Consider the following 11,566-nt stretch of genomic DNA (forward strand, 5'->3'; position numbering starts at 1 on the left):
TATATATATATATATATATATATATATATATATATATATATCTGATGCGACCTCTTCTGTCTTTTCCCTTGAAAGCGAATCCTGCAGGCGACCATCACCTCGGCCCGGCATACATGCTCAAAAAAAAAAGTTGTCAAATATTATTATTACTATTTATTTCCCTCTTGTATTTCAACTCTTAAAAACGGACCTTTTTTGCTTACGGATAGGCAAAGGCGAAGGTTATAGCTAAGAGTATGTACGCAGGTAATTTGGGAAAACACACGCACACACACACACAACATGATTTGCTGGAAAGTGAAGTAAGGCTGATGCGAGAGAGAAATTCTCCACGATTGCGGGCCGTCACTGCTCTCCTGCCGCGGAGGGTGCTACACGCAACCGTTGTAGCGTGGGCGAAACGGTATTTAGTGTCTTGCCGTAGCTCCGGCGCCCGCTTCGGGCGATTGTAGCGGATCAAGGAAAACGGCCGAAGCATCGAAGGCTGCCGTTTTTGTCGTCTCTGCCGTCGACCACGTTGGCTAATAGCTGTCTGGGCTGTTATGAAAAAAAATGACGTTCCTTAACTCTCGGAACCGCTTTGAACTGCGCCGGAGAAAAGAGTTGTTGAGGTGCTATTTTACATCTGTCTTCGTCGAGCGGAGCGGCCTCTCCCTTTTTCTTCTCTCTCGATGGAGTTCGACGGTGGCAGCAGAGCTGTTCACTCCCTCCTCCTTTCCTCATCTAACGCGCTCGCTCCACTTCTTCTATCCCTTTCCAAAACGTAAAAAAAAAGAAAACAAAAACAAAGGCTTATACTCCGTTGGCATTGAACACACAACAACAGAGGTCAACAACTGCAAAAGAAAAAAATAATAATCTCCTCCCTCTCCCACCTCCAAAACAATGTCTTCCTCTAGCGTGGCTCGCACTTCCACCGTCCGCGCCGCTGATGCAGCGGCAGCCGCTCCCCGATTCTACGACCGCCTCGATGCGACGAGCAAGGAACGCGTCACACTCCTTCTCAGCAAAGTGCAAGCCCTCCTCCCCATCGAACAAGACGCCTTCCTTCAAGAGCTGCAGCGTCAGCAGGAGGGTGCACAGGACGCACTCTTCGCTGTCAACAAGAGTCGAGGGAAGCTGGTGCGGTACACCGGCCCGAGACTGGAGGCGGTGCAGGCACGGGAACGCGGCTACGTCATGCCGCGCGCGTTGCGCTCTGGTAAGGACAGCGACACACGACTGCCGTTGATTACCGACGGCACTGATGCACCCAGTGGGTCGAGGACTGCCCTGCCGTGCTCTCTGGAGGAGTTGGCGCGCACGCCTGGCCTGTTCGGCGAGACGGAGGTGACCATTCACCTGGAAAAGATGTCTCTCTACGAAAAGTTGCATCAGAACATGGCGGAGCCGAAAGGGGCGGAGGGCCCTACCGACGACGTCGCTGCATCTCCGCCCGCGCAGTCGCAGCTGCACGACCGGAGCGGGGAAATGGAAATGGACCTGCGGCGTGCTGCTGCTGCGTCGGATGCGGAGACGGCTGCGTCTGCTCCGCGGCGCAACGCCCCCTATCGCAGCAACGCGTATCAAGCGGTGCGACTGGCGATGAGTTCGCCAGGTTTCATCCCTGTACAGAAGCCGCTATCGCTGGCCACCACGCAGACCGGGTACGACGGGGTGAAGTCGGTGCTCAACACGACCGGGATGCCCATCAGCGAGGATGACTTGCGCGAGTGGTTTGACGAGCTGGATGAAGAAGGCCGCGGTGAGCTGAGCCTGGACGAGTTTCAGCGTTGCATGGAGTTGTTGGAGCGCGATTTCGGCGTGACGGACGAGTACGCGGCGCTGCGGCGTGCGGGCGAGCATCTCGCCTTTGATGGGCGACTTAGCTTCGAGGCCTTCGCCTACCTCGTCTTGCGCTTTGCTCGTGTGTAAGTACTAGCAAGATTCACAGTTATCGTTGCTTCTACGCAGTCACGTGTTCCATCGGCGCAATCGCTCACCTTATGGTAGGCCACCTTGACAGCTTCTACCGCCTCCTCCTCCTATTCGAGGAAGCGGTGTGCAGGCAGAAGTTGTATTTCTCTTCCCTTTCTTGATGTACATAATGTAAAGTGCAGCTGCATACGGGTGTTTTCAGCTTTGTTCGTGCCAGGCATGTGTATGTATATGTGGGTGCGTGTGCGTGTGTGTGTGTGCGGCTGCCTTTTTCTCCTGTGTGTGCAACGTTGGAACTTCTTATCCTTTCTTTTTTTTTTCGTATTTACGCATTCAGCTTTCTCGAACAGATTTTTTCTTCTAAAGTGTTTCGGCGAAGGAGCGCAACGCGGCGCAGAGTATCGGCAAAGATACAAGAAGAGCAAAGGCCTTCCCGGCCCCCAAAATAAAGGGATTTGGTGCTTTGTTTTGACCGGTGCCTGCCTTGGAAGAGGATGTACTGGCAACGCCGTCGACAATGACCATGCGTGATCTCGAGCGTCATGGAGCTACCTGGTAGGACGTACGTCTACGTGTACAGGCAACACTTGTACGCTGAGGCAACACGAGTGCAGTTTGGCTGACCTTGGCTTCCCGTGTGTACTGATGTCTCTGGTAGCCGCGCTACGAAAGTGGGCAACGCGTAGTGGCGAGGGAACGAATTCAGCAGGAGCAGCGGGTGCAATGCTGACTGGGACTGCCGAAAAGTACACTAATTCTTTCTTTATTGTTTGGTTGTTGTTGTTGTTGTTGCGACAAGAGTTGCTGGAGTACAACGAACTCTCCCGCCTTTCATCTCTTCTTCTTTCGACCCCCGTCTTTTCACATTGCACACACGAGTACCGCTGTTTCTTTTTCTTAACTGTATCTTCTCCATTCTATGCGACGTTAGCTTACGTGGATTGCCCACTCGTCGTTGCAGAGTTACCTCTCACCTCTTCTTTCTTTCTGTGTTGCTGCTGTTTGTTTAGCTTGGCTACCCAACAAATCAGCGGCAGCTCTTCTCCCTGTTTGTCCAGCGCAGCCTATCCAATCCTTAGAGAAAAAAAGAAAGGAGAAGCCTTTTAACATGCGACGCTGAGCTCGGAACACTACAGTTACTATTTTTTCCCTCTTTTTGCGTAACTTTATCTATCGTTGTTTCTTTTGTACTCCTCGCTCTCTTCGGCAGCGTGTTATGCGACACAGAGGCACGAGATAGTACTAGTTGACAGCGGAAAGCAAAGCAAGTCAAACAGGAAAAGAAAAGGAGCGCGCAACATACGTTGTTAGAAGCGCTTTTCCTTTCTCCTTCTTTGTCGTACCGCACACTACTACATAGAATCAGCTGCGTTGTCTTCTTCTTTTTTTTTTGCTATCTGACGATCAGCTCTACAGGTCAGCAAACGAGGTGTGTGTGTGTGCGTGCGTGTGTGTATGGCTGAGACGCGTTGGCGTTCTGTTGACAGTTGCATCGCCCTTTCTCGGGGTTGTTGTTGTGTACGGCAATCGTTTGTGCTACCGCTTCGTTCCGCATTCCTCGTACTTAGTGAATCGTTTCTTTATTATTAACTCTTTCTTTTGAATTTGGGAGTCCAGGAAAACAAGTCATTTTCCACTTCCTTTCAGGCGTGGTCGCGCTTGTCTCCTGCTTGTGTTTTTTTTCTTCTGCCTGCAAGTGTTCCTCTTTTACATATACATCTCTTTTTTTCATAGACGTGCTTTGGGGGTTTCAATCTCCCTTCTTGTGCTGGCTACTGCGCAGTGTCGCACGTACGCCTTCTTCTTTTTCAAAGCTCTCTCTCACTCTCTCTCATACCACGCTCCCCCTGAAAGAAAAAGAAAAAGTATATATCGAAAGAGAGGAAACGCCACCACGGCACAAATCGATCGAACAGGCAGCGGCGTGCTGCCACGACGGGCGTAATGGACTATCTACTCGGCGTCTTGTACGCCACCAAAAAGTACGAGTTCCTCGATACCTCGAGGCTGCAGCAAGGCGCGGATGTGCACTGCAGATTAGCGGACAACATCAACGTTAACCCGACGGCAACAAGCGCGGGAGACGACGGCGACACCGTCTTGGCTGCCAAGCGAGCCCGTCGCTCCACGGCGCGACCGGCTCCCTCGCCTGCCACGATCCTCGTGAACATCGCAGACGGACTCCACAGGAACGGTGCTGACGCGGACGTTGCCGCTGCCGCTGGTGCAACAAATTCAGCGGAGACTGCAGCAGCAGCGCCAGCGGGTGCAGAGACTTCCTTTCATGGCGAAGGCGACGAAGCCGCCGGCACAGCGTGGCGTTCGCCCGCGATGTCGGCCAACGTGCAGAGCGCACGTCTGCTGTCGTCCTCGCTGAAGGACGGCGGTGCGGTTGCCTCCTTTTCTCTCTTTTCGCAGCCGCGTGAGAGCGGGGCGCTCAGTCCCCTCCTCCCTGGTCTGTCGGTGCCGGCCGCCGCCATCGCCGCTGCCGCCGCGGACGGTGCTGCCAACATCGCTGCGGCGATCCCTTGCCCGCAACGCCTCGAGTACAACGTGCCGACCAGAGTCCTTGCCGGCAAGTATGTGCTGGTCTACTTAGTTTCCCCCCACCGGCCTATCACGGTAGGGCATATTGCACAGCTCTGGGGCGGCTCCCCTGGTGGCGCGGTGGCGGGTGCAAACCAGCCCAGTGGCGTTGGTGGTGGTGGTGGTGGCGGCAATCGCAGTGTAGGGCCGCCGTCGGGACCGACGCTGTTGAACAGCCCGCAGATGGAGCCGCTGAAGGGGCGCTTTGGTGGCGCCGCCTCCGCCTCCTCGCTGCTGCCCGGCTTCAGTCCACACGTGTCGCCGCAAGCCAGCGCTGCTCGACCGAGCTTCACCGCCGCGCTGGCCAAGTCCTCAGACCCCTTCAGCTCCGGCGGTAACCCCGCCAGCGGTCACCCACACGGTCTGAGTGCCACCGCCGCTGCGGTGCAGCCCAGCAACGGCCAGCCGCTTCCACTGTCGGCGGTGCGCGCGACGGCAGCGGCGGTGACCACGCATCAGAAGCTCCTTCTTTTTTACTGCCTCCTCCTCCGCCGGCTCGCGAGTCGCCCAGTCAGTGAGAAGGCACCGCCGTCAAAGCTGATCGATGATGAGGAGGGCGTGACGGTGGCGACGACGCAGGTGCCGGTGGCGGTGTTAGAGTTGCACTACACCACCGAGGGTCCACTGCGCAACAACAGCGTCGGGCCCACCACAGCAAGCGGCGGAAATCAAGGCGCCTCTGATGCACACGGCGGGGCGACGCCCTCCGGCTCGCTGGCAGGTGTCAGCGCTGGTGGTGTCGGCGGCGGTGGTGGTAGTGGGTTGGCGGGCCCCAGCGGGTCTGGGCAGCACAGCTACAGTCTTCCGCCTGGGTCGCCCCTGACGGCGCCGAGCCACCCCACGCAGTTCAGCAGCGGTGCCAGTGGTGCCAGTGGTGGCCGCAGCATCTCCGTGCACCCGGTGTCGTCGTCATCCACGAACAGTGGCGGCAATGCCAACGTGGGCGGCTTCTCTTCCACCATGGCGTCGGCGATGGTCTCGCCGCATCTGATGTCACCAGGTCTCGGCTCCTTCAGCGCCGTGGATGACGCGGCCGCAGAGCCGACTGCAAGCCGCCTCCTCAGCTCAATCCTCCGCCACTTACAGGAGGGGAAGCCGGACGCGTGGCTTTCGCCGGACAAGGTTGTCTTCGACAGCGACATCACACAGAACCCGTACTACGGCGGCTGGTACGCAGTGAAGAGCAACGACGGCTACCGGCGGGTCATGCAGCTGAGCGGGGTGCAGTCGTGGCCAGCGGTCATATTGGTGGACCCCGCAGGCAACATCGTCACGGTCTCCGCCTTGCAGCACGTCGAGGAGGAACTTGCCCAGTTCACCGCGGAGGTCGAGGCGAATCTTGCGAAATCGGCCGCCGCTGTTGCCGCTGCTGCTGCTGCTGCTGCGGCGGAGCGTCCCACACCCGCCGACTCCCCTTCGTCGCTTCCTCCCAGCACCACTGTCACAGGGCCGCTCGTGCTGAATTCAACAGCGGAGGAGCGAGTGGCCAGCGACGGTGCGAAGCGTCAGCCATCCCAGGCAATCAGCGCCGCCGACGACGGCAGCGAAGCCGTCCCCTCTCCCCTTCCGTCGCACCCACTCGACGCCGCCACGCTCGGCCCCGGTGCGGCCGCCTCCGAGGGCAAAGCAGATACCAACACTTCACCCCTCACAGCGTCGTCCAGCCCCGTCGCGCCCGGCGCGGCCGACGGCGGCAGAGTCGAGTTCATGTTCTGCCGCTCCAGCACCAGCCCCCTCGCCAGGACCGCCGAAGGAGCGGCGATGAACATGAAGGCGGAGAGAACGATGGTCTACTCGCCAAGCCGCCTCGACGACTCCAAGTCGACCACCACCACGTCGGCGCATCTGCGCGAGCCGTCTATTCCGTGCGACGACCCGCAAATCCCGACGGCGGATCCGACGCCGATACGGCAGATGCCGACGACGGCCCGCTACCGCGACGACGGCGCCATTCGCGCCATTCCGCTCGCAGAGGAGATGACGCCCGTGCGCCACGACGGCGGAGGCGACGAGCGCGGATCCAGCGCGACGCAGGGCTTCTCGCTTCCCAGCTCCATTCCCCAGCTTACCTCTATCACGAGCACCGTCAAAGGGACGTCGACGAGCGACGAGCAGAGGCTGACGGAGGTGAAGTCGGGCAGCACGGAGGCCTTCCACGACATCAAGAAGCAGAGCGGCAGCTGGACCGGCGAGAAGGAGGGCGAGGACACTCACGAGAAGTCAACGAGCCTCGCCCTGCTACCCCCAGCGCAGCCGCCGATGCTGCATATGCTGGAAAGCCGCGCCGCGAACAACGTCTCGGCCAGCAACTACTCCCTCAACAACTCCTCCTTCACAGAAGGCTACGTCTCGTTGCCGAGCTGGAATCCAAAGGCGTACGGCGGGGACGTGGCGGGCGTGATCGCCGTGCACGGGATGGAGTCAGAGTCCAACACACCGATCCACACAGGCTCTAAATCGCTGTTTGTACCGGGCGGACAAAAGCCGCTGCCGCCGATGCCGCCGTCAAAATCACAGCAGCAGCAACAGCATCCGGCTGGCCAAGACCTCTCCTCGCACGATGCCGTTGTCGTCGCTGGTGGTGGTGGCGGCGGCAAGGAAGCTGCGGTCACCTCGCCGGAGCAACCCAGTTCCTCGGCGCCACACGCTGCGTTGAGTGAGGGCAGTCAGAAGGTTGCCCTGAACACGTCCTCCTCGAAGGTCCCGCGCGATCTCATGGCAGCCGCCTCTGGTGTGTCGGCGATTCCACGACTGCCGGCATCGCTGGTGCAGCTACCCCTCTTCACGTCGCACTTTCCGTGGAACTTGATGATGCCGGAGCCGATTATGGTGTACACGACGCCCTCGAACGTAAAGCATGTCAAGGGAAAGGGCAGCGAGGAGGGAGGAAAGGCGGAGAGCGCGCAGAAGGCGTTTCAGCGGCACGTGCAGGAGAGAGTGGAGGAGCGCAAGCGGAATGAGTCCCCGGCGGCGCGTGCAGCCAGCCATAAGCCACGTCCGCCTGCCATGGCGAGCAAGGACGAACCAGAAACAGCAGCAGGAACAGCAGCGACAACTGTAAATGCAGCAGATCACGGCATTGATGGGTCGAGCGGCACCCTCAGCGCCACCGCGAGCACACGTTCGGCGGCGGTGGTGATGCCAGCGGCGATGGTGCTCCGTCAGAGCATCCCAAGCGGATTGGGCCGCATCGCAGCCGGGAGCACCGGCGCCTCTACGCCGGACGGCGGTGGGTTGCCGCTGGTGGTGGAGGCCGGCAACGGCGCTGCGACGCCGCAGCTGCTGGTGCGGGTGCCGACGGCTCAGCTGGAGTTGACGACGTTTGCGGAGACGTCTCCGCTGGTCGTGTCGGAGCGTAACTGGCCGGTTCATCCTCTGCGCCGTATTGTGCTCTGCTCCATCCCCGTCGCGGAGGTGGCGGAGCGCGCACGCAACGCAGCGAACAACGGCAATACTGATAATAATAATAATTTTCTCTTCGCTGGTGAGGAGACGCGGACGATACCGAGCGGCAGCCCGCCTTCTGCAGTGGCGGTCAACACCACCGCTGCCCTCAACACCACACCGAGCAGTCTTGTGATGCTGCCGCTGTCGATTGGTGACAGCACCGACGACGGTACCCACCCTTCGCGCAGCTCCTCTCCCCTGTCGCATAGCGTGCGTCCCGACGTGTCACAGCCACCTCCGTCACTCGACCGCCCGCAGCAGCAACAGCAGCAGCAAAGAGCGTCGTTGACGATGTTGGAAGATTGGCTGCAAGACACCCCTACCAAGTTCGACGCCTCCACCAATGTCCTGTTGTTGTTTGGAGCTGGGTGGCATCCGGGGATGTCGAAGTGCGTGCGGGCACTGCGTCGCCTGCAGGACTCTATTAACGGCCGCTCCCCCAACGACGCAAAACGTGCAGATGGTGACACCGCGATGAGCAGCGGAGGGCGTGGGGTGGCTGACAGACAGGGCTTCGACGGCGGTCGCGATGAGAACGCAGATGTCGATGATGGACTCTTCCCTGCGTTGAACGGGTTTAACAACAACTCGGTCGAGTGGCCCGCCGGGGGTTTTGGCGGTCTCGATGGCGGCGGCGGACGGCTCGATATGCGCGGCTTCAGCAATTTCAACATGAGCGATGGAGAGCCGACGGAGGACGAGGGTCAGTCCCCGTTGCGCGGCCGGACGTCCTACCAGCGCGGCCGCATTCAGAGCACCTCTCCCTCTGGCGTGCTGGCCGTGGAGCCGCCACCGCCGCCACCCGCCGACGGCGTAAACGTCCCTCGCTATCGCATGCAGGTGATCTACATTAGTGCCGATGAATCGTCAGAGGAGGTGCGCCACGCCGTGAGCGCGATGCCGCCGCAGTGGCTCTGCCTCTCCCCGTACGTGGCGCAGAGTACGGCGGAGCGGCAGCTGCAGCAGCTCGCCTGCGACGGCGCGCGCAAAATCTTCCGAGTCACCTCGTTTCCTCGAGTGGTGGTGGTGGAGTTGCCAGCGGCGCAGCAGGCGCCGGGCAAGCACACTCAGGACACTACGTCGCAGGTGCCGGCCGCCGGTGCTGGGGAGCGTGGGGATGCCGGCACGCCAGGCGGAGGTGAGGAGGCGACAGACGACGGGGAAGCCTTCGGTGGTACTAACCCCACCACCACGACGGCGGCCGCGGCGCTTCAGCGCCAGCAAACGGAGGAGCTGTTTGAAGACCTGTGGACGGTGGTGCAGCTGCACGGCGAGACGCAGCTCAACGCCGATCCGGAGGGCAAGAAGTTCCCGTGGTCGAACAGCAGCAGTGACGTGTTGCGCATCTCCCGTGATGCGATGTCCGCCTTGCCGCGCGAGGAGCAGCGGGCGTGGACGTGCCTGCTCAGCAGCTTCCAGCAGCAGCAGCAGCGGCAACAGGGCGACACGCCCTCTACCACCTCGTTGCATCAATCCCCTGTGCTGGGCTGCAGCAACCCGGACGACGTCGACGTCGCGCTGTCGCGCCTTCGCACGGCCCCCACGCGGCTGGTGACGGTAGACCAGGAGGACGACACGGCTGCTCCCCGCGACGCCGCCTCCATCACGCGTGCGCCGTCTCCGCCCCCCGTGTCGCTCGCCCGTCTCTTCCCTCCCCTGAAGCCGTTTGCGGTCGGTGACGGTGAGCTGCTCACGCTGTTAGAGCGGGGTGGTTATTTCGTGGTGCTCGGCGCCTTTGGCTCTATCGACGCGCAGCTGCATCAGCAGTGCGTCAGTGCGTTGGAGGAGGTCCGGACGTGGTTCTACGCCGAGGTCGAGGAGCGCAAGGAGCAGGCGTGGCGTGAGCCGACGCGACTGCAGGTGATGGCGCCGCACGGTACCTACTCCACCTCCTTCACCGTCGGCGGTGATCGCGTCGTGCTGCCGCCCGCGGTGCACGTCAACTCCAGTGAGGAGTACGGCACCCCGACCCGGTACTCGCCAGGCATTCCCGCCGCAGCGCTGTTGCCGGAGCAGGGCGGCGGTGGGGTCGCGGGTACCGCCGTTGCATCTAGCCTGTCGCACGGCGGCGGCACGGCGCGTGTTGGGACGCCCTTCCTGCTGGACGAGGGCTGGCCGGAGGGCCGCACCTTCCTCAACTCCTCGCCCAACTTCTCATCGATGACCCCGCCCATGAGCGGTGGGCCCGGCGCTATTCCGCTTGACGGAAGCACGAGCCTTCACAACCAGCAACTCTCGTACGGGTCCATTGGCGGACCCGGGGTTGGCGGTTCAAACAAGGCCCCCGCAGTGCGTCCGTTGCCGTCCGTCTTCTTCTACGACTCCATCCTGACGAACCCGCACCACCCACACCGGCAGAGCGTCAACATAACGGCCGCCTCGCCCGCGGCCGCCGCACCCGTGACAGGTGTGGGCAGCAGCGAGGGCCTGACGCAGGTGGCGGCCGCGCCGTGGGTCAACGCCTCGCCGACGTCAGCGCGTGCCGCCTCCCCATCTCCCGTGCCCGTTCCGCACGTCATGGACAACACCGCCTCTCTCCGGCGGCACCACGCAAAGGATCTGGCGGTGCTGCAGGAGTACGTCATCGCCCCCATATTTGAAAACAACGAGAAGATGCTACCGGTACGGGAGGGGGAGGTGTATTTGGCGTTGGTGCGGTGGCCCCAGCGGACGGCAGCGGTGTTGCGGCGTCGTCTCGCTTCTGAAGTCAAGGCGCCCACCACCACCACCACAGCAGCAACATCAGGAGGGGGGAGCGTGTCTGCGTCAGTAGCGGCGACGTCGACCGCAGCCGGCGGCGGAGCAGCGCTGAGCAACGCAGCCTCCACGGGCGGCGGTGCGTCGACATCGCCCTCCCTTACGGTGAGCAGCAACAGCAGCAGCAGCAGCCCTGCGAACGCGCGCGGTGTCAGTGGGCCGCCTTCTCCGGGGCAGACGCTGCTGCTGCCCGAGGCGTCGCTGCGTCGTCAGCCCGGGTCGCCCTCTCCTCTATCCCCCACTATCAACATCACAACGGGGGCAGGGGCGGGAGCGACGTTGAGCCACCCAGGGACGCCGGCGCTCTCTGCCGCCTCTGCTTCACCGGGAGCCGCCGCCGTCTCCTCGATGAGCGCCACAGCAGCGGAGAGCAACTCGACGTCCTTGGCGGCAGTCAACAATTACACGTCCGCCGCTACGTCGCTGAACGCCACGGTGCGCACGGAGGGGTCGGGGAAGGAGGGCTCGCCGGACCCTGATGTAACACCGCTGACCTCCGCGGAGTCCATTAAGCTCTTCCTCTACGAGCATGTTTTGCGGCCGATGACGGCGTAGGTCGCGCTGCGATGTGTGTGTGTGTGTGTGTGTGTGTTACATGTGCGGCGGATTCAGTGGATCTAGGAAAAGAAAGGTGCATGCGGCTGAGAAAGCTGTCGCGTAGAGTAGTTTGATATTTTCCCTTTGAAGTTGTATTTGGTTACTGCTGTGCAGTAGTAAGGTGCGTTTTTTTTTTGTTTGTGGCCGGTCATGGTGTGTGCGCGGAAGTCGAGAAGTCCTGTTTATCCTGGAGGAGTGGCTCTGCAAGCATCCTTTTTCGATTGTTTGCTTATGCTGATTTCGTTGTTTACTCAAACCGCGA

At 60.8% G+C, this 11,566-nt stretch overlaps 2 protein-coding genes across 4 annotated transcripts; both read left to right on the top strand.

The window, feature by feature from the left end:
* Positions 1-675: 675 nt before the first annotated feature.
* Positions 676-1,914, top strand: ABB37_04698 (hypothetical protein; the record flags this gene model as incomplete). Of its 3 annotated transcripts, none has more annotated exons than XM_015802471.1 (1): positions 676-1,914. In XM_015802471.1, exon 1 carries the CDS (start codon positions 886-888, stop codon positions 1,912-1,914), a length of 1,029 nt encoding a protein of 342 aa, XP_015658915.1. In that variant the 5' UTR covers positions 676-885. The 3 variants fall into 3 exon arrangements, with proteins under 3 accessions (XP_015658915.1, XP_015658916.1, XP_015658917.1); XM_015802472.1 differs by having other exon boundaries at positions 774-1,914; XM_015802473.1 differs by having other exon boundaries at positions 789-1,914.
* Positions 1,915-2,846: 932 nt separating this feature from the next.
* ABB37_04699 (hypothetical protein) lies at positions 2,847-11,262 on the top strand (the record flags this gene model as incomplete). Its single annotated transcript, XM_015802474.1, has 1 exon — positions 2,847-11,262. Exon 1 carries the CDS (start codon positions 3,862-3,864, stop codon positions 11,260-11,262), a length of 7,401 nt encoding a protein of 2,466 aa, XP_015658918.1. The 5' UTR covers positions 2,847-3,861.
* Positions 11,263-11,566: the final 304 nt, after the last annotated feature.

Source organism: Leptomonas pyrrhocoris (assembly GCF_001293395.1).
Source record: "Leptomonas pyrrhocoris isolate H10 chromosome Unknown, whole genome shotgun sequence".
Taxonomy (NCBI): Eukaryota; Euglenozoa; class Kinetoplastea; order Trypanosomatida; family Trypanosomatidae; genus Leptomonas; species Leptomonas pyrrhocoris.